This window comes from Dicentrarchus labrax, unplaced genomic scaffold (genome assembly GCF_905237075.1).
Source record: "Dicentrarchus labrax unplaced genomic scaffold, dlabrax2021, whole genome shotgun sequence".
In the NCBI taxonomy this organism is placed as follows: Eukaryota; Metazoa; Chordata; class Actinopteri; family Moronidae; genus Dicentrarchus; species Dicentrarchus labrax.
The window spans coordinates 5,418,841-5,445,202 of NW_026136717.1; the positions used below are offsets into that span (position 1 = coordinate 5,418,841).

General features: G+C 40.0%; 3 protein-coding genes across 4 annotated transcripts in view; all 3 read left to right on the forward strand.

The window, feature by feature from the left end:
- Nucleotides 1–20,694, forward strand: part of LOC127349594 (uncharacterized) — a 46,677-nt gene extending 25,983 nt beyond the window's left edge. The window contains exons 7-12 of the mRNA XM_051375460.1: nt 3,778–3,845; nt 7,882–7,998; nt 18,589–19,296; nt 19,393–19,518; nt 19,604–19,647; nt 19,766–20,694. Coding sequence (XP_051231420.1) covers nt 3,778–3,845; nt 7,882–7,998; nt 18,589–19,296; nt 19,393–19,518; nt 19,604–19,647; nt 19,766–19,885 — 1,183 coding nt within the window. The 3' untranslated portion in view covers nt 19,886–20,694. The remainder of the gene's footprint in view (nt 1–3,777; nt 3,846–7,881; nt 7,999–18,588; nt 19,297–19,392; nt 19,519–19,603; nt 19,648–19,765) is intronic.
- On the forward strand, nt 13,543–16,178 carry LOC127379327 (uncharacterized). The gene is made up of 6 exons (XM_051428784.1): nt 13,543–13,613; nt 14,048–14,205; nt 14,339–15,049; nt 15,302–15,427; nt 15,513–15,556; nt 15,673–16,178. The coding sequence occupies exons 2-6, from the start codon at nt 14,148–14,150 to the stop codon at nt 15,790–15,792; spliced, it is 1,059 nt and encodes a 352-aa protein (XP_051284744.1). The 5' UTR covers nt 13,543–13,613; nt 14,048–14,147; the 3' UTR covers nt 15,793–16,178.
- Nucleotides 19,766–24,726, forward strand: LOC127379334 (immunoglobulin kappa light chain). Of its 2 annotated transcripts, none has more exons than XM_051428799.1 (6): nt 19,766–19,859; nt 22,414–22,575; nt 22,726–23,427; nt 23,550–23,675; nt 23,756–23,799; nt 24,483–24,726. In XM_051428799.1, exons 2-6 carry the CDS (start codon nt 22,518–22,520, stop codon nt 24,597–24,599), a joined length of 1,047 nt encoding a protein of 348 aa, XP_051284759.1. In that variant the 5' UTR covers nt 19,766–19,859; nt 22,414–22,517; the 3' UTR covers nt 24,600–24,726. The 2 variants fall into 2 exon arrangements, with proteins under 2 accessions (XP_051284759.1, XP_051284758.1); XM_051428798.1 differs by lacking the exon at nt 19,766–19,859 and adding an exon at nt 21,551–21,854.
- The last annotated feature ends 1,636 nt before the right edge of the window (nt 24,727–26,362 follow it).

Here is a 26,362-nt window from a genome sequence, read left to right on the forward strand (position 1 = left end):
TACATTCACGTTTGAATCGGTGTCCGCGTGCGTGCGTGAGTGCGTGCGTTGTGTGTCCAGAATATTTTTTCTATATTTACATTTACATTCTTTACAACCAGTCAAATCAAAAAGGGAACAGTAAATGTAAAAGTAGCAATAGAAAGCTAGAAGTATGACTTGGGGGCGCCTGCCGGTTAGCTCAGTCGGTAGAGCTGGCGACCCATATACGGAGTCGCTACAGCGGCGCGGGCTCGAATCCGACCTGCTTCCGTTTGCTGCGTGTCATCCCCTCTCTCTCCACCCACCATCACTGTCTCCCCACAGCTGTCTCTATAAATAAAGCCATCAAGAGGCCAAACAAATAACTTGAAAAACCTCCAAAATCAGAAAGTCGTCCTTGATCTGAGCTGAGACTAGGTATGTAACAATGAAATGTCGTCCAATTGTGTACTCACTCTCTTAAACTTTAAATCTTGAAATAAATGATTTGTTTGTGCGTGTGAACATGATTTAGTGTGGTGAAAGCTGTCATAACAAGCAGCAGGAGAGCACCTTGTTAACCTTGTGGTATACTGCATGCTCAAAATATCAGCTCATTGCATTGTTTATTTACTCACAGTTTAATACCATTCTAATCAATCAACCTACAGGTACCTAGGTCCAATCTTAAACACTGGTCTATGAATAAGGCTTTATTGTGATACAGGCAGTCATTTAGGCACAACAATAGTTTTCTGGTTGAATGTTCAGCTCAAGTCTAGAAGGCCCTACGAGTCATGATGCCGAACATGACTCAGAATAAGTTCAGGTATTGCACATCTTTAGCAGACCACCCAAAAATCCACTAGAATGCAGGAAATCACATCTACTTAATCCAAAATTTCCTGGGGGTGGACCTTCAGCTATGTCTGCTTCTCAGAATGTAACCAATATTGTCCATCTCCAGTAAGCTGCCCCTATCAGCGGCTTTGGGCCTCCCCACAAACCACCAGAATGCAGGGTACAACATGGGTACAACATCAAATGAATTCCAATTCTCTGATATCTGAGCCACCAACTTGTGTGGCTGCGTGCGCGGCATAATTTTGGTCACCCCCGACAAAATCTCACTCCAAGGTTTTTTGAAAAGTTGGCAGGTATGTATTAGCATGTAGCTGCAATGCACACTGCCTGCTTTTGCAGCGCATGTGTGTGGCAAAATGTCTTGCTTTTTATTTTGGTGCCCATGTTTACAGATTAGAATAGTCACACTTCCAAAGTGAGTCGTGTGTTTCAGCTGTGGTTATAGCAATGCTTTACTAGAGAGTCAAGGTCTCACCTTTTTTTTTTTTTTTCGCAAGCTGTGCCTGGTTCCCAATACACAGTGACAAGGGTCTGTTCATAGACATGTCGACATAGCAGCAACATATACACCTTTCACTGTAGTTTCAATGTCTATATCTGTAGAATATGTCTCATCTGTTTGTATCTGTTTCAGATTAAAAGCTGTCTGGCCTTTCTATGGGCAGAATCCATTCAAATGTTAACAAGGTTTCTTTTTATGGTATTTATCAAAGGTAAAATCAGTATAGAAAGATAGAGCTGGCAGCAGCAGCTTCGCAGAAGCCATGCTGTTGGTGTAAACACTGCACATGTGCCAGATGCACCGTGGTGAGTACATGCTGGTCAAGGCTGCAAGTGTGAAACAGATACAGGAGGTGTTGATACATTATATATTATATTTACATTATTCTTCAGATACAGAAATCTCAACTGCAGTGAAAGGTTTATATGTAGCAGGTATATTATCGGTATGACTTTAATCAGATCTTTCTCTTCTTCTGTGCTGCTTGAAAACGTCATATATATATTTTCAGGTGGATTTGGAAACTGTGCGGACTGACGCATTTTGTGTGTGCTGCTGGCGCTAACTTAACTTGTGTAATCTTGGTTAGTGGTGTGTACTCATCAAACCCGGAATCTTGGGCAAGCTCTCGTGTCAGTATCAGTGCCATTATACTATATCTTTTCTTTGGTGCGTCTGCTTTATGAAAATCACACACAGAAGTTCAGAGAGCCCATGAGCCGGTATGAGGTGAAAGAGTTCAGAGAAAAGACAGAGAAGAAAGGGAGACCTGGTGTTTTTTGACCTGGTCAGGGTTACAGTCACAGGAAGTGACTGGAAACATAATGGTTAACGTTTCATATGAAAAAGTTCAGAATAACTCACAAAATAAACTAAATTCATCTGCGTCCCAGTGGCACTGTTGGTGTTTTTAAACAAGATAGAGAGATGCAATCCACTTAGCAAGATGTAAGGATGTTTGCACTCTCACATGGATGCCCCTCAATCCAAACACCAGTTGCAGTAAACATCCAAAACATCTTTATCAGGTCACATTTAACAATACTGCAACTACTAATACTTAGAGAATACTTTCTCATTGGAATATCACTGACAACAATAAATACAAGCGATTAAAAGTAATGTTTGTTTTGATGCACTGAATCTTATTTTGATTCATCTTTCAGTTCATTATGACAATCAAAATATTATACAGTTTACATATATATTAAATTATTGCCTCTACAATACAGCAGACAGCACAGTGTTGTTTCTCAGTACTACAGCTGGAAAAAAGAGTTGAGTATATTGGTATATTATGGAGGAAGTGTTACAAATCTTTTTAAACATAATGACAATCAGTCCATAGCCAAACATAAATGCACTGCACCGTGTCTTGTTACTGGTGTGTTTATATCGGACATAAAGTTATATGTTTGTGATTTAACTTAATCTAATCCCAGTAAGGAACCATAATAATCTCCATGTCTGTAACAGTGTGAACTAACTTTTCACCATAGGTGCAGTGAAAATGTTTCCTATACAGGGCATAGGTTGTCACTTCAGGCTGGCCAATCAAATGCATTCTTGTCTCTGAAGAGTCAAGGAACCATCAATGTTCTTTCATTCAGCACAGCAGTTTGAACATGATGACATCTCCAGTGTTTGTGCTCTGTCTCACATGTTTGATCTTGGGGGAAATGGGTAAGTTGCATTTTTGTGACTTTTATCTGTGAGAGTGTATGTTCTCATATCAGTGTTTCTAATATTTTTACACTGATTAAGTTGAAATCTGTCACATCACATTAACTTTACATTTCAGTTTATTTCCCTTCAGCTCAGACGACTGCTCTGACATTCTCCTCGTCTGGTTATAAAGAGAGTGGTCTTGTATCAGCAAGTGTTGGAGACAATGTGTCTTTGCGATGTTACTATGAAGGCGATGTTGCAGCAAGACTTTACTGGTACAAACAACCTCTGGGACAGAAACCAAGGCTCATTTCTACCTTCTTCAAGTATGATAAAAATGCCACATTTTATGGGGAATTTGAGAACAATCCACGCTTCACACTGGATACTAAAAATACTAAAAACCATTTGACAATTACAGATTTGCAAATTTCAGACTCAGCTACTTACAACTGCATAAGTTCCGCTTTAAACACATTAGAAATTTCAGAGAGTATTACTGTCAGTGTAGAGGATTTGAACATCCCAGCTTCGGTCCATCAGTCAGCATCTGAGAGCATCCAGCCAGGAGGCTCTGTGACTCTGAACTGTACAGTACACACTGGGACCTGTGATGGAGAACACAGTGTTTACTGGTTCAAAACCTCTGAAGAATCTCATCCAGGACTCATTTACACCCATGGAGGCAGGAATGATCAGTGTGAGAGGGAACCCGACACACAAACACACACCTGTGTGTACAACTTGCCAATGGAGAGCCTGGATCTTTCTCATGCTGGGACCTACTACTGTGCTGTTGCCTCATGTGGACACATACTGTTTGGAGACGGGACCAAGCTGGACTTTGAAGGTAAGTAACCTTCTAGCACAAGTTATCATTTCTGAAAAAAGCTGTGTTTGTGATATCTGGCTCTAAACAGATGAGGCTGACTCGGTGTATTTCTGGAAAGGAGCTTTGGCATTCACCACCATCCTGGTTGTTTTACTGGCTTTCTCAGTGTGTATGACTTTCTAGTAGACGGTACATTTTTTCATTTGATTTCATTTTGACCACTGAACTAGTAACTGCAATAATGCCAGACTCCCTTTAAAAATAGAATTGTGGTGGGAGCAGGACACACACTTCTACTTTCTCTAGTATTAAAGCCTTTCTTCGTCAATGTGAAAACATTAGATGTCCACACAGCAGAAAAAGTGTGTCCTGCTCATAAAGTTCAGGTGTAATGCCACAGTGCAACAGCGTCTCTCCTGCACTGCAGGGCTGCTAAACTGAAAAAATTATAATAATGGACATTGAGTCACAGAATTTTGAGTAGGCTACAGCCCAAGGAAAGTCTTTATTTGCATAAATAACAGGGAACACACATGGTCACTCGAGACGCATGCAGAGACACATTCTAATGCCAGGTGTAATTGACGTAAAATAAAGCTGTCCACATCACCAAAGACACATGTTAAAACCAGGTGTACACACACCATAAACACAGACGTATAAAAAGGGGTCTAGCAGGGGTTGTCTTAAGAGTAAAAGTATAAACAGGATGTTATAAAAGGATGTGACACTATATCATTAAAGTTAAACAGCTATACAAATATGTGAAGATTCAAATTAGTGAGATGAAAAATGTTTAATGGTACTCTTTTTAAACAGCAGATTGTCCCATCTGCTTTACTTTTTTGACATCCTACGTCACTCGTGTCAGTAGCTGTATCAAGGTGCAAAGACATGGCGGCCGTAGTTGATGACTTTTAAACTGAGGATGTACCATTCTGTTTAAAATCGGAGGTGTGGCAGCTTTTTGGCTTCCCTAAGTCAGACAGTGAAAAAGCTAAAAAGGTAACAGGCAAGACATGGCAAAAGAGATGAGGCCGTTTTCCGTAGTTGACCACGTCGTATTTTTAGTTTCACTTTTAAAAAGAAAAAGAAATATGCATTGTTTTACACAGTTTATACCTACCGCAGAAATAAGAAAGGATTCTTTAATTGTGTGAATAAACGGCGGTATTTGATGCTCTGGGAAATGAGAACGAGCCAGCATAATACTCACTATTAAAACTCAAGCTTGTAATGTCTCCTGATGTCTGACTAGTATATATATAAAATCAACTTGACTCGTCATTGTTACTTCCAACCAAACTTGGGATAAAAACTAAAAACACACCCAAAGCCCTGTTTCTAATGTCTGTCTCTCTACAGATAAGGTGGACTGCCGTGTCCCAGTGTATATGTTGAGTGGAGCTTTGGCATTCACCACCGGCCTGGTTGTTTTACTGACTGTCTCAATGTACAAGATGAACAAGAGAAAAGGCGGCCAATCTGTCGGTACGTAGTGCGTTTTGTATCTCTCAGCTCTGGTTTGGACTGCATTGCTTTTACAATAACTACCTTTCACTGTGTGTTCTGGACAGAGCCTCAAGCAAGAGTTTCTGCAAATGAAGAGGTGAGTTGGTTTGGACCAACAGTTGAATTAAAATTGAGACAAATTTTTATTGCACAACACTACATTTCTGACAGGTCCACTATTGGGATTTATACTTGGTCAGCAGGGTTACCAAGACGACCTCCATTACGCTGCTTTAAGTGAAAACAAGGCCAAAGGATCAAGAAGACAGAGGAACCACACTAAGGAGGAGTGTGTGTACTCCAGTGTGAAGCAGTAGAATGGGATGTTGGATGTTTCATTTGTTCTTCAAGGTCTAGTGTTGACTTAGACAAAGATGTTGATTTAAATAGATTTTCATATATTCCAAAGATGAGATCTCATTAACCTTTGTTAACATTAGCTAACATTTAACTTTTACTGACGTGCACATTGAGGAACCCCTGCTGTTTCTTTTCTTCTGTTTTTTTAGTTTCAAACAAGAAGTGTGTTGAAAGAAACCCAGCAACCAATCTTAGCATTATTTTTGGCAGTGGAGGCAATACTTGTTTTTTGTGATCAAACCAGTATATTTAGAATCTGAAGTTCACTGATGCTGCACATCAAGTTACTTTTGATATCACACTGTAATTGTATGATGTGTATAATTCTCAAAAAATCCTCAATCACCAATTAGGGCTGCTCGATTATGGAAAAAATCATAATTAAGATTATTTGGGTCAAAATTGAAATCACGATTATTCAAACGATAATTTTTTTAAACTTCAGAAACATGCTGTATTTATTGGACATTTTTCAAAAACACTTTGCAAGGAAGTCCTCAGTTACACTTTCCTTTCCCCATGAACATTTGCAAGTCTCCGCGTTACCTGTTCAAATGAAAACAACGTGACAGGAGAAGACTGCAACTAGTGTCGCGACCACCGAAATACGTCCCAATGTGTCCCAATTCAGGGGCTCAGCTTTTTTCTATACAACGTTGCACAACAGAAAATGAAAAAAAATGTTTTTTTATTAGTTTTGAGATCGTTTGGCCCCAAAATCGTAATCATGATCAAATTTCGATTAATTGAGCAGCCCTATCACCAATTAGGATCTGAGCCTAATGACATTAACATTTTCAGCTATGCTTCTAAGCTGTTTATGTGTCGGCTGGAATAGTTAGCACACCTTTCATTTATTGTCAGATTCTGACCCTTTTTAGCAGCACAGATGACAGTGTGGGTCCTATGGTCCACAACATGGGAAGATTACCGTCAGCTATCAATTGTCTGCTCAAAATAATATTGATAAGATGTATTCACTTTATTCCTTAAATAAAGACAAATCTTGAATGTTTAATTATTATCTTTATGATGAAACAACAGAATGATTTTGAATCAGTCTCTTGAAGACTGTAAGTAAACACACCATGAATGATGTCAAGTGTTACTGCTGTGGTAGGGATCATGTGATCAAGTTTCCTATATAGGACAAACAGTGTCACTTCTGGTCGGCCAATCAGACACAGTCCTGTGTATGAAAAGTGGTGAAAGGACTGAGAATCTTTTCATTCAGCACGGCAGTGTGAACACGATGACATCTCCAAAGGTTGTTTTCTATCTGACGTGTTTGTTCTTTGGGAAAATGGGTGAGTTTAGTCTTTTTTTAATTATTTGGTCACTCCTCGTGACATTGCTGCTGATATTTATTTGTCTCTCCTGTCTCTACAGCTCAGACAACTAATCAGAAATTCTCCTCGGCTGTTCATCAAGAGAAAAGTTTTGTATCCGCTCAAACTGGGGACAACTTAACTTTGAAATGTTTCTATGAAGGTGATGTTGCAACAAAGTTTTACTGGTATAAACAAATTCTGGGACAGAAACCAAGGCTCATCTCTACTTACTACAAGTACAAGAAAAATGGAACTTTTAATGGTGAATTCAGGAACAATCCGCGCTTCACTCTGGATACTGAAATAGGTAAAAATCACTTGAAAATAACAGATCTACAGCTTTCAGACTCAGGTACTTACCTCTGCATAAGCAGTAATTCACTAATGTTGGAGTTTATGGAAATCATTACTGTCAGTGTAGAGGGTTCAGGTCTGAACATCCCAGCTTCGGTCCATCAGTCAGCATCTGAGAGCATCCAGCCAGGAGGCTCTGTGGCTCTGAACTGTACAGTACACACTGGGACCTGTGATGGAGAACACAGTGTTTACTGGTTCAAAACCTCTGAAGAATCTCATCCAGGACTCATTTACACCCATGGAGGCAGTAATGATCAGTGTGAGAGGAAACCCAACAACCAAACACACACCTGTGTCTACAACTTGCCAATGCAGAGCCTGGATCTTTCTCATGCTGGGACCTACTACTGTGCTGTTGCCTCATGTGGACACATACTGTTTGGAAATGGGACCAAGCTGGACTTTGAAGGTAAGTCACTTTCTAGCAGAAATTATAATTTCTGAAAATAGAAATCATGCTATAAGCTGTGTTTGTGATATCTGGCTCTATACAGATGAGGCTGACTTGGTGTATTTCTGGAGAGGAGCGTCTGCATTCACCACCATCCTGGTTGTTTTACTGGCTTTCTCAGTGTGCATGATGAACAAGGGAAACAGCTGCCAATCTTCAGGTAACTTTTTATATCTGGCAGCTTGTATTCTCTTAATTGGACTTTTTTTTTTTTTTTTATTTTTCTGGCCTTTTATCCCTTTATTTAATAGAGAGGGATAGACAGGAAAGGGGGTAGATAGAGGGGATGATATGCAGCAAAGGGCTGCAGGTTGGACTCCAACCCGGGCCGCTGCGTATATGGGTCGCCAGCTCTACCGACTGAGCTAAACGGCCACCCTTAATCTGATTTTTGAATAAAATAAAATTTTCTGTGTTTCACAATCAGATCCTGAAACAAGATCACCAGCTTCCTCCACAGCAAATGCAGAGGTGAATAAAAACTGTTGACTGTAAATTAACTGTTTAATTTTACTGGTTATTGTTTTAATTTAGGTAAAGAACAAAATATTTAATGTTATACGTGCTATATATTTTGTTACCAGGGTTACCAACATGCAGACAACCTCTATTATGCTGCTTTAAGTGTCAAACTGACGAAGAGATCAAGAAGACAGAGGGATCCAACCTGGAGTGAGTGTGTGTACTACAGCGTAAAGAAGTAGAAGTGGACATATCACATTTGTGCTTTGATTCTGAGTAAGACAGCATTTTCTGTGTGCCTCTTTTGAGTTGTGATGTGGATTTGGATCCAAGTTTGAAATAAATTTGCTTTCATAACTTCTTTGTATTCTGCAACCAAAATTGCCCTATGCTTTGCTAATGTGCATATGTAGGATGCTGTTTTTGTGTCAGTGAGGTCTGAAGCAGGATATCTCTATAATGTTGCCGTGTTTCTTGCATATCAACCATGTATCTAAATATATACGGTTATCTTTAGTAGATATGAGTTATGAGTTAAGTACAACATAAAGGATGTGACTGAGGATTGTCTGATTGATTGTCTTATCATCTTTACATTTACCCTCATTAGATTTTAATCAAATCATGCAAGTGTTTGTATATGTACATTTTATGTTGTAATGAGCAAATAGAAATAAAAATCTTGAGCACTTTGAGTTCGAAACATTATGGCTTCATTATGGCACTATCATGGTTATCATTACAGTAAATGGTGAAAGTGAGTTGTTATGGTGCCTAAGTAAAATGGCACAGGAAGGTGCTTTTACTGACTTTTTTTAAGATTAAGGCTTTGCTAGTTGAGTTCAGTCTACCTTCACACTCATGAATGAACTTGCTACTGTTTTCAGTGTGGCAGTTAGTCTGTATCTGCACTGATGACTTTCTAATTCACTGGAAAACCATAAGAAATGATACATCTGACATTTTACATCTATCTGGAGCACTTATTTTCATAGTACAAGTCTGCCCTCCTCTTGTGCACAGTCTCTTTTACCCTGTAACTCTACTGGTTTGCATCGTGGTTTGTTGCAAACTGGATTCCACCAAGAGCATTTCAGAAGTGTAAAGTCTTCCAGCCCGACGTTGTTTACTTGCAAAACTTCTCCACTTCAAATCTCCTCTGTCTGATTGACTTCTGACCTGAGCCACAATGTAGTGTGATAATCCATCCAGAGTCTGCACAGGGATTGAATGGATTTCCTATGCCGTTTCTGTTTTTGACTTCCTGTCAATGCAATCTGCTCAGTTATGGTTGACATGAGTGGGTCACAGCTTCCATCACAAATAGACCAGCAGCGTATTTTGTCAATGGAGCATAGAAGCTGAGATGCACCGCTGCGCCAATACAGACTGCAGTGATATATTCCCTCCGTATAGTGCCAATTAAAACTTTTGCTTGTTGGAGACTTGAGACTGGCTTTTACTGAGAGAGTTGCAATAGTCTTGACAGGATGAAATAAAAGCATGAATTACTTTCTGTCAATCAGCATGGGATGAATATGACTTGATATGACCATTAGTATCCATTAGCGTTAGCTGTTGGTACCACTCATTCACAGTGTGAGCCTGATAAATCCTGGCATTGTCATCTTGGAATATGCCTGTGCCATCAGGGAAGAAAAACTCCATTGATGGAAAGACCTGGGGTCTCATTTATAAAACTGTGCGTGGGATCGTTACTAAAAGTGTACGTACGCCCAAAAAAGCCAAGTTTTACGTGCGCCAAAAAATATTCAGACTTATAAAACCCTGCGTACAAAGTAAAGCTGATTTCTGTTTTTTATAGATTTTTTTTTATTATCATTGATCATGTATAGTGCAAGCTATTTCGCTTGTGTGTCATCCAGAGTCAGCGGTCGGTGGGGAGGAGGACGATGATGCCGGCGAGGGGCCCTCGGCTGCAGGTCATCCAGCTGCCCCCACCCCCAGCACCACGTGTCAGTCCGCCAGTCGGGTGCTCACAGACACAGTTCTGCAGCTACAGAGGGAAACAATACATGCAGTCAACAACTTGACTGAGGAGGTGAGGCAGATTCGAAATGTTATCACCAAAATTGCCACAATATTAAAAGATACTGTGAAAAAATGAACCTTGAGTTGTCTTCATTTCAACGCCGCACGTACTCTTGCACCCTGTTGAAATCCCACTTGCCTCGGAGGGGGCTCGGCCTCCGGGTCAAGCTTGGGGGGAGGGAGGTCGGGGGGAGAGGGATGCCGTTCCTCTGGGCCAAATTGTGCAGCACGCCGCAGGCTCTTATAATGCGGCACACTTTGGCAGGCTGGTATAAAAGCCTCCCCCCGACGCATCCAGAGCACGCCACCGGCACTTCAGGAGGCCGATGGCGTGCTCCACCACTGACCGAGGACGTCATCGTACCTATGTTCCTCTGCGCTGTGCGCGTTCAAAACCAGGGTGAGGAGCCAGCGTCTCAGGGGGTATCCACTGTCACCTGCAAGGCAGAAAATCATTAGTTATGTCAAGAACCACAATGTTACATTTTTCCTCTCTTTAAAACTCACCTAGAAGCCAGCCATCCCGCCCGGCGCCTGCCTGTAGTCTGTTCCCTACACTACTGTGTGTCAGAATAAAGGAATCATGTGTTGCACCAGGCCAACGTGCCACTATGTTTGTTAAGATCATATGGCCATCACATATAACTTGAACATTAATAGTGTGCACGTGCTTTCGGTTGACGTAAACAAACTCATTTTCAGATGGAGCCCGTATAGCAATATGAGTGCAGTCAATTGCGCCGATTACGTTTGGGAAACCGGACATTGCTGCAAATTGCCTTTTAATCTCGGCCTGTTCTTCCACTGTGTAGGGAAACCTTATGTTTCGACTGCCCATACGTATGATGCCATTCAAAACGCTAGGCATTATGGCACTGAGGGATGGCTGTGATATACCGGATCTACAGGGTGGAAAACAAAAAACAAAATCGAGCCAATTATGCTATGTGAAATCAGGTTCTAAGATGTAGCTATATGAAACACTTACCTGTCTTCCAATTCCCGTTGGAAACAGCGGGTTGCCAGGAACCCCAAAGTGGTGAGGACCTGCGTCTGCACCGGGATAGCGTGGTTCCTACGTGTTGCCCTTTCCAATGCTGGACCCAGTTCAGCACATAGATCCAAGAGCATAGCTCTAGAGAATCTAAAACGGCTCATTAGCCAGTCATCATCATGGGCCAATAAATCGTTATGGTCCCTGAAGACCCTCTCCCTCCGAATCCTGCCATTTGCATGGTCCTCCAGCAGTGCCATGGTGCAGCATTACGCACGGGGCTCACTGCTGTATTTATAGGGTTACGGTAATCAGACTGACTGAGAACACCTTGGATAATCAGTTTGTAATCACCCACGTAAAATGTTCTTGAACATAACCCCTTTTTAATGCCTGATTTGTCATGAAAAGCATCAAGAGGAACGGACAATAATATAACGATTGTGCTGAGGAGTATGTGGCTTGGTTTTCCACACTTGGGATTTAATTGACATTTGATTATGTGTTTACAGTGTCACATAAAAATATTATGTTATTGACACATGTTGGACAGATGCTTTATTCCATGCAGTCGCGCCGTCCTCTCCTCCTCCTGCGCTCCGGGAGTGGACAGTATGGAGTGACGGGATTAAATATAGAGAATTTTGATTTTGAATTTTGATTTCGATTCTAAGGAGATGTTTCTGGATTAATAACTGAGAAATAACGCAGTTGACTTAAATCATTCTGATTACATAGATTTAACGCATGGTTGAAATTAAACTTATGAAGGGCGATGATAAAACATAATCGTTCTTCAGTTCACCACCACACCGTCTGTGTCGCCAATTCTCCTTTTCCTCCAAACCATGCGTATGCATGGGTCAGAGTTTGCTTAGGGCTGCGCACATTCTCCCGTCAAGTTTGTTTTTTATAGATCACAACCTTGGCGTGGAAAGTCACGTACGCCACTTTTAGCCCCGTTTTGTGCGTACGCAACGGTTATAAATGAGACCCCTGGTCATTCAGTATATTCAGGTTGTCAGCTGACCTCATTCTTTGGGGACATAACTTTGGGGACCTGACCAACTATAGCAACCCCAGATCATAACACTGGCCCCACAGGCTTGTACAGTAGGCACAAGGCATGATGGGTGCATCACTTCTTACCCTGATGCGCCCATCACTCTGGAACAGGGTAAATCGGGATTCATCAGATCACATGACCTTCTTCCATTGCTCCAGAGTCCAATCTTTATGCTCCCTAGCAAATTCAAGCCTTTTTTCCGATTAGCCTCACCGATCAGTGGTTTTCTTATGGCTTTACAGTTGTTCAGTCCCAATCCCTTGAGTTCCCTTCACATTGTGCATGTGGAAATGCTCTTACTTTCACTACTAAATATCTTAACTAACTAACTAACTAACTTATATCGAGTAAGACAATTTGATACTAAATCTTCCTTCCTTAAAGAAGGGAAACACTAGTTCAAAAGGTTGTTTGCATTCACTCTTTAAGGGTCCAGTGTTTAACAGTTAAAGGATATTATATTTTCATTTACAATGCAAGGTTGTATAAATTAAGTTTTATAACTAGGTTCGGGGACAAAGACCAAGCCCTGCACTCACCTAATTTCCACTCAAAACATACTTTACTTACATACAACCTTATTCGTTCACTCCCTCCTTTTCCACATCCCCTCCCCCCCAAACCCTTTCTTTTTCTCTTCTTATCCAAATACAGGAACCACTGGGGTTCTCTACAAGAGATACGAAGAGACAGCTCCCCCACTCAGTGTCTCACAACCCACTTGGTTCCCTCTTACATGGCGCCGAACCCCTCTATCCATTCATCCATCTGCTAACAGACCTTCATTCCTCAACCTTCATTCCTTCATTCCTCAACCCTACCTCCATCCCTCAACCCTGGACTCCTACCCCACATCCCTTTATCTCTCATCCCTTCATCCCATCATCCCTCAGTATACCACATCGGTTCATATTTGTTCATTATGTGCAATACACTTTTTTTATTTCATACATTCGATGGTGTGTTCTTTGTTAGTGAGTAAAATTAGATAGAGTTCCCCTTATGTTACTTTTAAAAACAAAATAAAAAAATGGTTAATGAGTCATAACATTTTTTTTATTTTTCCTGATGAAGTGCTGAGGATCATTCAAGTTCTCTCTCAGCCTAAGGGAAGAAGCTGTCTTTTACGTCTGGTGGTACGACTGCAGAAGCTTCTGTACCTCCTCCAACATAGCAGCAGGGTGAATGGACTGTGGTTGGGGTAGGTGCTATCTTTTAGTATCTAGCGGTCTTAGATGAATAGTGCATTCATTATGATGATCAAAGCATCATGCAGTTTACATATATATTTAATTATTGCATTTACAATACAGCAGACAGCACAGTGTTGTTTCGCAGGACTACAGCTTGAAAAGAGAGTTGAGTATATTGGTATATTATGGAGGAACTGTTTAAAATCTTTTTAAACATAATGGCGGTCAGTCCATAGCCAAAGATGAGCATAAATGCACTGCACTGTGTCTTGTTACTGGTGTGTTTATAATGGTCAAAAAGTTATAATTTTGTAATTTAAAATGTAATGCCAGTAGGGAGCTGTAATAGTCTTCATATGTCTGTAACAATGTGAACCTTTTCTCAAAAACCAAACATGGCACTTTAAGTGTTAATGATCATGTGATCATGTTTCCTATACAGGACATAGGTTGTCACTTCAGGCTGGCCAATCAAATGCATTCTTGTGTCTGAAGAGTCAAGGAACCATCGATGTTCTTTCATTCAGCACAGCAGTTTGAACATGATGACATCTCCAGTGTTTGCGCTCTGTCTCACATGTTTCATCTTGGGCAAAATGGGTAAGTTGCATTTTTGTGACTTTTATCTGTGAGAGTGTATGTTCTCATATCAGTGTTTCTAATATTTTTACACTGATTAAGTTGAATTCTGTCACATCACATTAACTCTACATTTGCTTTGTCTCCTATTTAGTTTCAGCTCAGACGACTGCTCTGACATTCTCCTCGTCTGTCCGTCAGGAGAGAAATATAGTTTCAGTTAAAACTGGGGACAAGTTGACTTTGCAGTGTTTCTATAAAGGTAATGTTCCTGTAAGGATTTACTGGTACAAACACACTCTGGGACAGAAACCAAGACTCATCTCCAGTTACTCCAAGTATGACATAAATGTCGCTTTTTATGGTGAATTCAAGAACAATCCACGCTTCACACTGGATACGGAAAATGGTAAAATCCACTTGATGATCAAAGATTTACACATTTCAGATTCAGGTACTTACTGCTGTGTTCATTTTTTATACACATTAGAATTTTCTGAGAGCATTACTGTCAGTGTAGAGGGTTCAGATTGGAAGATCCCAGCTTCGGTCCATCAGTCAGCATCTGAGAGCATCCAGCCAGGAGGCTCTGTGACCCTGAACTGTACAGTACACACTGGGACCTGTGATGGAGAACACAGTGTTTACTGGTTCAAAACCTCTGAAGAATCTCATCCAGGACTCATTTACACCCATGGAGGCAGGAATGATCAGTGTGAGAGGGAACCCGACACACAAACACACACCTGTGTGTACAACTTGCCAATGCAGAGCCTGGATCTTTCTCATGCTGGGACCTACTACTGTGCTGTTGCCTCATGTGGACACATACTGTTTGGAGACGGGACCAAGTTGGACTTTGAAGGTAAGTATATTTCAATCAGAATTTGTCTCATCTGATGAATAGCAAAAAGTGAACAGTAGTTTCCCCATTAAAGGGTTTGTCTTTGGTGTGTTTTAGCTTATAGATGGTGTTGTATGTCATACAGACTGTAAATTTGTGATTTTGGGCTATATACATAAAATGTACTTGACTAGTGATTGTTACTTCCAACCAATCTGAGAATAAAAACTGCAATCACACTGAAAGCTCTGTATCTGATGTCTGACTCTGTAGAAAAGGTGGACTCTTCTGTCTTGGTGTATTTCTTGAGTGGAGCTTTGGCATTCACCACCATCCTGGTTGTTTTACTGACTGTCTCAATGTACAAGATGAACAAGAGAAGCAGCTGCCAATCTAAAGGTAACTGGTACTTTTATTTCTGGCAGCTTGTGTTCACTGAATTCAGCTTTTGAATAAAATTACATTTTCTGTGTTTCACAATCAGATTCTCAAGCAAGATTACCATCTTCCTTCACAGCAAATGCAGAGGTAAATGCAGTTTTGATTAACTGTTTAACAGCCTTCATAGAAGCACAATTAACTGTCTCATTGACATTTGTTTTGTTAGGAACCAAATTATGATCTGCTCTATATATTTTATCCAGGATCACCAAGAGGCAGACAACCTCCATTATGCTGCTTTAAGTGTCAACCTGCCCAACAGATCAAGAAGACAGAGGAACAGCACCAATAATGAATGTGTGTACTCCAGTGTGAAGCAGTAGAATAGTGGATTGTGTAAGGAGTCAGTTTCTTAGAATCTCTTGGGAGATGTGACGTAGATTTAGACGTAGCTCTAGAGGTAAACGTCTGTTGGTAGCTTCCTTGTGGTAAGATTTTATAACGTGGATATTCTTTGTTGTATTTTGTCATGGTGATTTCCACTGTTACTTTGATATCTCACTAAAAATAAGCCTGTATTTTAACTCTTATTATTTTTGTTAATATAGCAGTACATTTAGGACTGATTTATTTTTCTCTGTACGAACTCTCTTGTGCTGTAAGGACCACAACACAAATAGGAAGTGTTATTTGTATTTTATGCTTCGTCTCTCCATATTGTTCCTTTCCATGTGCATTAATGATCAAATAAATCTATCTATGAACCATATTTGACCAATTGACAATATGTGTGCGTGTGTTCAATCCCCAGTAGCTGCACCAAAGCATCTGACTGAACTCATCCATCCATTGCTAATGATGTAAATGAGAACAATCATGACCATTGACCCGTTTTTACATTTGGTGCAGATATAACTATAACTACAACTCAGACAAAGTGTGTAACACTTGAACAGACAGAACAAAGTTCAACAAAAGTGAATAAAGCACAGAAACTCAATCAAACTAGATTTTGATTTGCATTTCCCAACGACTGAATAAAGCACAGAAACTCAATCAAACTAGATTTTGATTTGCATTTCCCAACGACTGTCATAATGGGCTGCTTCCAAGCAATGATGAAACAGATGAAAGTGGAAAGATTAATAGTGATGGACAATCTCTTCTTAGCCTGTAGTGAACATACCAGGTCAAAGAAAATATATCTTCTTTGGTCATTGTGTCTTCTTCCTCCTCCCCTATCCAGATCTTTCTTCTAGGTCTTATAATGAGATGACTGGCTGAGATAAAAAAGGACCCCATGTCTATGACTTTCATTCAGACTGTCAGGCTACTCAAGGTTATTGAATGATTTGGTTGAGTGAGGATCCTAAATACTGCGTATCGTCAATAGAGCAATATAATTGACATGATCAACAATTCTGTCATCAAAATTTCTATATAACAGGATTTTCTTGGTCTGTTCTGTTTGATCGAGATCTATTGCATGGCCTCTGGGGCTCTTCCTGAGATTTCTCCTAATTTCATAGTTTTTTAGTGGGGGGGAGGGGGTTTCCTTAAACGAACCAGGCCGATTTACTAGTAAGCAGTGCTGTTGGTATCTTTCAGCTCTAATTTAGACTGCATTGCTTTTACATGAAATACCTTTTTTACTGTGTGTGTGCCAGAGCCTCAAGCAAGAGTTTCTGCAAATTAAGAGGTGAGTTGGTTTTGACCAACAGTTGAATTACATTCGAGACACATTTTTATTGCACAACACTACATTCAGTAGCAATCAGCAGGGTTACCAAGACGACCTCCATTAGATAGATAGATGATAGATTTATACTTTATTAATCCCCTATTGGAGAAATTCTTCTTTTCACTCTTTTTTTTATTTTATTCACACACAGGCTGAAATGCACACTCATGCCCATCCAGGGCTTGTGGACATGCAAACAAGGAAAGAGATGGTGGAGTGGTGGGCTGCCACGTTAGCAACGCCACATAAGCTGTTTTTGGGGTTAGGTTGCCTTGCTCAAGGACACCTCAGCAGTGCCCAGGAGGTGAAACTGGCACCTCTCCAGCTACCAGTCCACACTCCATACTGTGGTCTGTGGCGGAACTAGACTTTTATACGAGGGATGGCCAGAGGGTGGTCAAGGCTTTATGAGGGGGGCATATACTAGGCCTAATAAAGGAAAAACCTTGGATACCGCAAAGGATCAAGAAGACAGAGGAACCACACTAAGGAGGAGTGTGTGTACTCCAGTGTTCTTCTTTGGTGTAATGTTGACTTAGACATAGAAGTTGATTTAAATAGATTTTTACTGCTTACGTGCACATTTTGGAAACCCTGCAGTTTTTTTTTTTTGCTGTTTTTCTCCGTCTATGTAGTTTCAAACAGGAAGGGTGTTCAAAGCAACCCAGCAACCAATCTGTACATTTTTAGAAGCGGAGAAAATATTTGTTTTTGTGGTCAAACCAGCATATTTAGAATGTGAAGTTCACTGATGCTGCACATCAAGTTACTTTTGGTATCACACTGTAAATAATTCTCAAAAAATCCTCAATTGTTCCCAACAACTTGCTGTAATGTTAATTTTGTGTCAATACTGATCAAATACATATAGTTTATATTTTAATGTGACATTTGAATGAAATGTGTGTGCAATAATCATTGTAAACGAACTTGTGGGGTAACTGTGGCTTACAAGCCAAAGACAACATCTTCTTAGCGTTGGTACTGACCAAAAAGGACCACACCAATTAGCATCTGGGCCTAATGACATTAACATTTTCAGCTACATTTTTAAGCTGTTCTTCTTTTCAGTGTATCTGACAGATGATTACTGAAATTTTAGCATGGCTGAACTCAGACTGTAGTTAAACACACCATGAATGATGTTATCAGTGTTACTGCTGTGGCAGTGATCATGTGATCAAGTTTCCTATATAGGACAAACAGTGTCACTTCTGGTAGGCCAATCAGACACAGTCCTGTGTATGAAAAGTGGTGAAAGGACTGAGAATCTTTTCATTCAGCACGGCAGTGTGAACACGATGACATCTCCAAAGGTTGTTTTCTATCTGACGTGTTTGTTCTTTGGAAAAATGGGTGAGTTTAGTCTTTTTTAAATTATTTGGTCTCTCCTCGTGACATTGCTGCTGATATTTATTTGTCTCTCCTGTCTCTACAGCTCAGACAACTAATCAGAAATTCTCCTCGGCTGTTCATCAAGAGAAAAGTTTTGTATCCGCTCAAACTGGGGACAACTTAACTTTGAAATGTTTCTATGAAGGTGATGTTGCAACAAAGTTTCACTGGTATAAACAAATTCTGGGACAGAAACCAAGGCTCATCTCTACTTACTACAAGTACAGTGAAAAGGGAACTTTTAATGGTGAATTCATGAACAATCCGCGCTTCACTCTGGATACTGAAATAGGTAAAAATCACTTGAAAATAACAGATCTACAGCTTTCAGACTCAGGTACTTACCTCTGCATAAGCAGTAATTCACTAATGTTTGAGTTTACGGAAATCATTATTGTCAGTGTAGAGCGTTCAGATTGGAAGATCCCAGCTTCGGTCCATCAGTCAGCATCTGAGAGCATCCAGCCAGGAGGCTCTGTGACTCTGAACTGTACAGTACACACTGGGACCTGTGATGGAGAACACAGTGTTTACTGGTTCAAAACCTCTGAAGAATCTCATCCAGGACTCATTTACACCCATGGAGGCAGTAATGATCAGTGTGAGGGGAAACCCAACAACCAAACACACACCTGTGTCTACAACTTGCCAATGCAGAGCCTGGATCTTTCTCATGCTGGGACCTACTACTGTGCTGTTGCCTCATGTGGACACATACTGTTTGGAGACGGGACCAAGCTGGACTTTGAAGGTAAGTCACTTTTTTAGTAGAGGTTGTCTTTGAAAGTATTAAGTAAATTACTGCATATTAAAACTCAAACGCTGTAATGTCTCTGATTATCTACAGATAATGAAGACTCGCTTGTCTTGCTGTATTTCTTGAGCGGAGCTTTGACATTCACCACCATCCTGAGTGTTTTACTGGCTTCCTTAATGTGTGTCATCAACAAGAGAAACAACAGAAAATGTCCAGGTACTGTACTGCTACTGTTTGCAGTCGTCAGTTTGTACTCACTTGACATGATAGTAAAGTAAAAACACTTCTCATTCTCTTCCAGAGTCTAATGCAAGATTTTCTGCTCCTTCCACAACAAATGCCGAGGTATATTTTGTTTACTCTTGTTTTAACATCAAAACATTTTTAAAGCACAACATATTTTTACTTCAGTTCTAATTTCAAATTTTATATTGTGATTTATCTCTTTATATTTTTCTATCAGGGGGACCAACATGAGGAAGACATCCATTACGCAGCTTTAAGCGAAGTCAAGGGCAACAGATCTAGAAGGCAAAGGAACAACGGCGAGAATGAATGTGTGTACTCAAGTATAAAGCCGTAGAGCTGTACGTTTTCTATTTGTTTCTGAGTAAGACTAAAAAAAGCTTATAAGAGTTTCTTTGCAAGCCCATAAGACACTGAAGTCATATTGTCCTCTGTACAAATCAAATGTATTTAGCTAGCTACTATGGTTGTGTTAGGTTGGATTGCATTATATTAAAAAGAAAAACGTTTTAAATTCGTCCACCAAGGTAACTTTTTAGCAGATCAAATAGCTAAGGAAGTTTTGAAGAAAGGCTTTGGAACAAGTGTATTTCAAAGAGAATGGTATGGATGCACGTTGGCTGACAGTATGTGACAGGCAAACCGACACTGCGTTTGATAAAGGGAGAGAGGAAACGAGAAAGCGGCACAGAGGAGGTGCAGGGGAGAAAAAACAGGGATTATGATAGTAATATGTCCTTCAATCCATATGTAACTTAAAGCTTGCATGTTCTGGGTTTTAGAGAAACCGAGTATCATCGTACATAAATTGGCTTCAGCATTTAAAGACTCTGAAAACAACCAGCTTTAAGATGAGATCTGTGTTATTCTCAGTGGTTTAAAGTGGGCGGGGCTTAGTCGGAAAAACATTATTTAGCATATTTCTGTCCACCAATCAGAATGTTGCTATATTTGAACCAGAACTTCATTGTTGCTAAGGTTGTTCCTTATTTTGTCAGGCCACTGTCAATCAAATCTGTACTAACCACACTAGCACAGTCCTGAGACTGAGATCAGCTGATGTCACTCTTAATAAATAATACCTAAGGATGTTATTTTCTGAGCTTTAACTTTGCTTGTTGCTAATAAATGAATTTTATAATCAAATACTTCTCAGTGGCTGTGAGTGTTGTGTAATGGTTGGCATGAGTTTTGTGCAGTAGTAATACATTTGGATGATGAATGAACAAACTTTCTGTGCTATGTTTTAGACATAAAACCTTCTGGCATAGGTGGTGCCACCTACTGTCTGTGACTACCAATGACTGTGACCTGACATCTGTGTTCAGCATCTAAACTTAATATTCACTTTACATATTGTGATATTTCTTGTGAAAGTTTAGATGTTAGGGAGGTTGTTTATGAGAAATTCTGTTAGATGCAATAAAGACCATGGACATAATTAAAATGACTACAGCCATGCCACTGTCTGTACTACTACCAACAATAGTCAAGACATTTAAAACTATACCAGCAACACTGTGGTGATAGAGGAGACATTGGGATCTCCAAAGTCATAAGGAAACATCCTCTAGGGACCATGACTGTGTACAAAGCTTGATGGCAATATAACACTACCTACCTTGACCTACATTGCCAGCTCTCAAGCCACACTAACAAGTTTGGAGGAGGGCAGCCTCACAATGTTCAACCCAACAAGAAACCAAATGTAAAGTTTGTTTGAGGACTAATGGATCTGCCTGAGAAAGGTTCATTTCCTCATCAGCAGATAATGGTGGAAAAACTAGTGAACAGCACAGTCTGGAGTCACAATACAGTATTCTGCACTGCTTGATTACATGTCAGTTTGTTTTGTAAAAATTGAAAAGAAATGAATCACACTGCATACATACATACTCTAATGACCTAACTTACTCAAATGTCACGGTTTTAGGCTTACTTTAGTTATTTCCTGTTTTATTTTGTAATACTCCTCCTCTTGCATCTTGGTTATCTTCACTTCCTTTGACTGTTTGGATTGTCTGCCGCGCACTGATTATTTCCACCTGTGTGTAGTTGTCCTCCTTATCTATGTGTCTTTCTGTCCCCTCCTCATCCTGGTTGCTTTGTCCCTAGTTTCCTTGTTGTTGTTGTTGTTGTTATTTTGTTTTTTGCCTGGACCTGTATGTGTTTACCTACCTGCACCTTCCTGTAAACTACAATCTCTGAAAACATCTGGCTGCCTGCTGGCATTTTGCATTTGGGTTCAATCCTGTGTTTTCTGAGCTGAGGCAACATATCACCTGTCAATCATACAACAATCTGAGGTACAGTATATATTTGGACATTTTTCGCTGTGGACAATAAAAAACAAACATTACAATTAAGCATTTCAACCAGAAAATAAAGCAAGTTTAAAAAAACAGACCAGAGCCCAAGGTCCAAAGCTCCTGCGCTACCGATGTAGCATTAAACTGTCTTAAAGAGACAGCTTGTTTCAGACAGAGGATGAACTGAGGGGCTGCATGAATGGCCAGTATAAGATAAAAAAGGATGGTTATGAAGAGTGAATCATGCAAAGCTACTTCTAGTGTAGGCTCAGACTAAGAATATAGAGCTAGAAATGAGTATAATAGGTTCCCTTTAATGAACAAAAAACTAATAAATACTGAAAGTTAGTTTGGCTCACCAGTGAGATCAGCATGGAAGCATGGTGTTATATAAGTGTGGATGTCTATGTTATATTTAGGTCATTTTAAAGCTACTGCTCTTGTTGACAAATTTGAGAAGCTATTATGTTCTTCATTTACTCACTGCAGAGTTTTTAGAAGAACCAACCTTGACACCACAGGTGGCAGTGAGCATGTGATCATGTTTCCTTAATAGGACATACAGTGTCACTTCAGGCTGGCCAATCAGACACAGTCTGGTCTGTGAAGAGAGGAGAAGAGATCAAGATTCTTTTCACTCAAGTCAGCAGTTTGAAGACGATGACATCTCCAAAGCTTGTTTTCTGTCTGTGGACTTGTTTGTTCTTTGGGGAAATAGGTGAGTTGTGTTTTTATGGCTCTTGTTCATATCTTTTAAATGTATGGTCACTCTTAGTGTCACTGCTTCTGATCGTTTCTCATGCCTTAAGTGTACTTCCTATCACGTTAAATGAATTGTGTATTTGCTTTGTCTCCCTTGTCTCTTCAGCTCAGACGACGTATCTGTCCTCATCTTTTAATCAAGACAGAGGTTTTATATCAGCCAACGTTGGTGACAACATAACTCTGCAATGTTTCTATGAAAGTGATATGGTAGCAAGATATTACTGGTATAAACAACATCTGGGACAGAAACCAAGACTCGTCTCTACAGTCTATGTGTCTAACAAAAGAGTCGATTTTTATGATGAATTCAAGGACAGTCCGCGTTTTTCCCTGGATACGGAAACTGGTAAAAATCACTTGAAGATTTTAGATTTACACATTTCAGACTCAGCTGCTTACTACTGCGCAAGTAGCTTTTCAGTAAAATTTGAATTTGCAGAGGGCATTATTGTCAGTGTAAAGGGTTCAGGTTTGAAGATCCCAGCTTCGGTCCATCAGTCAGCATCTGAGAGCATCCAGCCAGGTGGCTCTGTGACTCTGAACTGTACAGTACACACTGGGACCTGTGATAGAGAACACAGTGTTTACTGGTTCAAAACCTCTGAAGAATCTCATCCAGGACTCATTTACACCCATGGAGGCAGGAATGATCAGTGTGAGAGGAAACCCGACACACAAACACACACCTGTGTCTACAACTTGCCAATGCAGAGCCTGGATCTTTCTCATGCTGGGACCTACTACTGTGCTGTTGTCTCATGTGGACACATACTGTTTGGAGACGGGACCAAGCTGGACTTTGAAGGTAAGTCACTTTCTAGCAGAGCTTGTCTTATTTGATAAATAGTTCTCTATGGTCACTTTACCAACAAACTTTGTATGAACACAGAGATAAAAGCTGAAAGCGCTGTGTCTGTCTCTCTATAGATGATGAAGGCTCTCGTGTCTTGGTGTATTTCTTGAGTGGAGCTTTGGCATTTAATACCATCCTGGTTGTTTTACTGACTTTCTTTGTGTACTTTATAAGTAAGAGAAAGAGCTGCCAATGTCGAGGTAAATGCCACTTTTCCTATCCACAGTGTGTTATTACTAAACATGTCATTATAGAATCACAGCTTCACATTGTTTTTCAGAATCTAATGGGAGAGTTTCAGCTTGTTCCACAACAAATGCAGAGGTATTTCCTATGTAGATCAATTATTTTATTACCATCCAAACACATTCTTACATACGGAAGCGAGTAACATCCGTGCTTGTTATATTTTTAATACCAGTTAATTTCTCTGTGAGTTTAAAGAAATTGACGTTGAAGATGGTGCATTCTCATGAGAATGCACCTTTTGTTTTCTCAAAGGAAGGCTTCATAAGTGAGCTAAAAATTGTTGTTACCAGACTGTACGTCTGAGAGTTCATTTAAGATATTCATTTCCTGGTAATGTGATGCAATACTGACAAAATATATCAGATTGAGATTAATAATGAGCTCAAAGTTTCAAACTTTTTCCTGGCTGCTGGCTCATTTTGGTCAGTACAAAAATGAATATTAACGGACACGTTGCATATCATGCCTCCATGAATTATCTAATATCTTAAACCGATGTTGCATTGACAATTATAACGGCACTCCTGATCTGTAATTGACATTTTAAGTAATCTAATAAGAGGAAACAATCTTTTGTTTTCCCGTGATAATGGTTGATTATCTCATTATCTTGAAATAAAACTTATTTTCTTGAGATAACATATAAAAAAAAAACGGCTGTTCTCTGCTTCCGTACTTGGAACAATTTCTGCTGTATTTGTTGAAGTTCCTGTCTTGTACCATATTGTGATTGTGACCGCAATGTATTTCATTACTAGGCTCACAAAAATGAGGATAATCTGCATTACGCTGCTCTAAGGGTGAACAAGGCCAGCAGATCAAGAAGACAGAGGGACGACGCACAGGATCAGTGTGTGTACTCCAGTGTGAAGTAATAATAAAGCTGGATGGACATGCTTCATCTTCATCTCTGTGTAACAGGAGATGACCCCTACTGGGTCTTTTAAAGTGTACAAATGTCATGTAAAGCTTTACCTTGTAATAAACAAATTAACTAAAGAAGCTCTTGTAATGGCAATAACAATGATTTCCTCTTTCTCTGTGCCAGTGGGTTGCAGTGACCTTACAGCTTTGGTTCTGGTGATATAAGCTACTTGCTAAAAAAAAATATATATTCAATTTGTGATGATCTACCTGAATTTATTGTCACAGTGTGTAAGGGTGACAGCCACAGCAAATGCAGATGCAAAGTCATCGCAGACAGAAACCACACTGTAGATGCAGGAATTGTGCACAACTGCATACCACAAACCCAAACTCAGTTTATAGCTCTCACGTGGTCGACAGTGTAATGATAAAATCTCTCTATGGTTTTGAAAGGTTTTGTGTAAACGTTTTCCCTTGTGTGTGTGTGTGTGTGTGTGTGTGTGTGTGTGTGTGTGTGTGTGTGTGTGTGTGTGTGAACCCACAAACCATAAATGTTACCTATGTGTGGTGAAGAAGATGTAAACTGCCATGCCAGGATGGGTCATTCCTGAATATTCAGATAATATTCAGTTTTTATGTCTGTTAAGCACTTTGTAAATTTGTTTTTGAAAAGGCCTATATAAATATAATGATAAATATTATCATAAATATTATGATCATTTTATTAATTTAAATAGGTTTAAAAAAAACAAAAAACATAGTGTCATGTGAAACCAGGAAAATAGAGCACTTAATTTATAATTCTACTCATCTGAGCTGCTCTGTGGCTTCTGTGTAGGGTGGGCTCAGATCTTTCTAAGGGGCTGGTCAGAGACACATCGCCACAGGCACTGCAACGTCAAAATCACCTTGGCAAAGAGGTGTAAACAGGTAAAACAGCTAGTGCACCTGTGGAGCATGGTTGCACACGCAACCGGGCGATCAAATGAGATGTCGAGCTCTTGGTGTTGCTCTCCCTCTCTCTCTCTTCCCCTCTTTCCCTCTCACATACTCGTTCTTATCACACAACATCAAAACAGGAAGGAAGTGGTGAAGTAGTAAAGTCCTCCTCTTGCTTGATTTGATTGGCTGCCTGGGCCCAGTGCAAAGTTGAGAGTATTTAACTGTTATGCGCATCTAAAAACTGCTTGAAGAAGCTCAAGAGAGCAGACACCAGGCAGTGCTGTACTGTAGGAAAAAGATTCTTGTTTCTAGTGAGTGACGCATCTCGGTGTAGTCTCACGATACCAGATTACTGGAGATCTTCTGTGGTTAATAAAAGCAGTTGCATGCAATGTAGTTGCTTGAATGACCGTGAACAAACGCACACCCTTCACTTTATTCCTTACATAAAACCATACTCACCCCCCATTCAAAATCTGAAGTGGGATCACAGTTTTAGTTCCCTTGATCACTGAGCCATTTATCACAGCACCTTGAAGGTAAATAACTTTCTGGCAGAAGTTGTGTCATATGATAAATACTTGTTCTAAAGACGCCCTAATAAAAGAAGCATAAGAAGACACAGTAAGAAAACATTCTCAGTTCTGTCTGCTGTCAGTTGTCTCTTTCTAGCATAGAGCTTCAACATTTACCGCCATCCTGAGTGTTTTACTGGTTTTCTTAGTGTGTCTGATGTACAGGAGAATAAAGCAGACTTTGTACAGGTTAGAGGTCTTGTTGATGATCGCTATAACAATGTTGTAATAGTTTATAATAATACAGGAAAGTA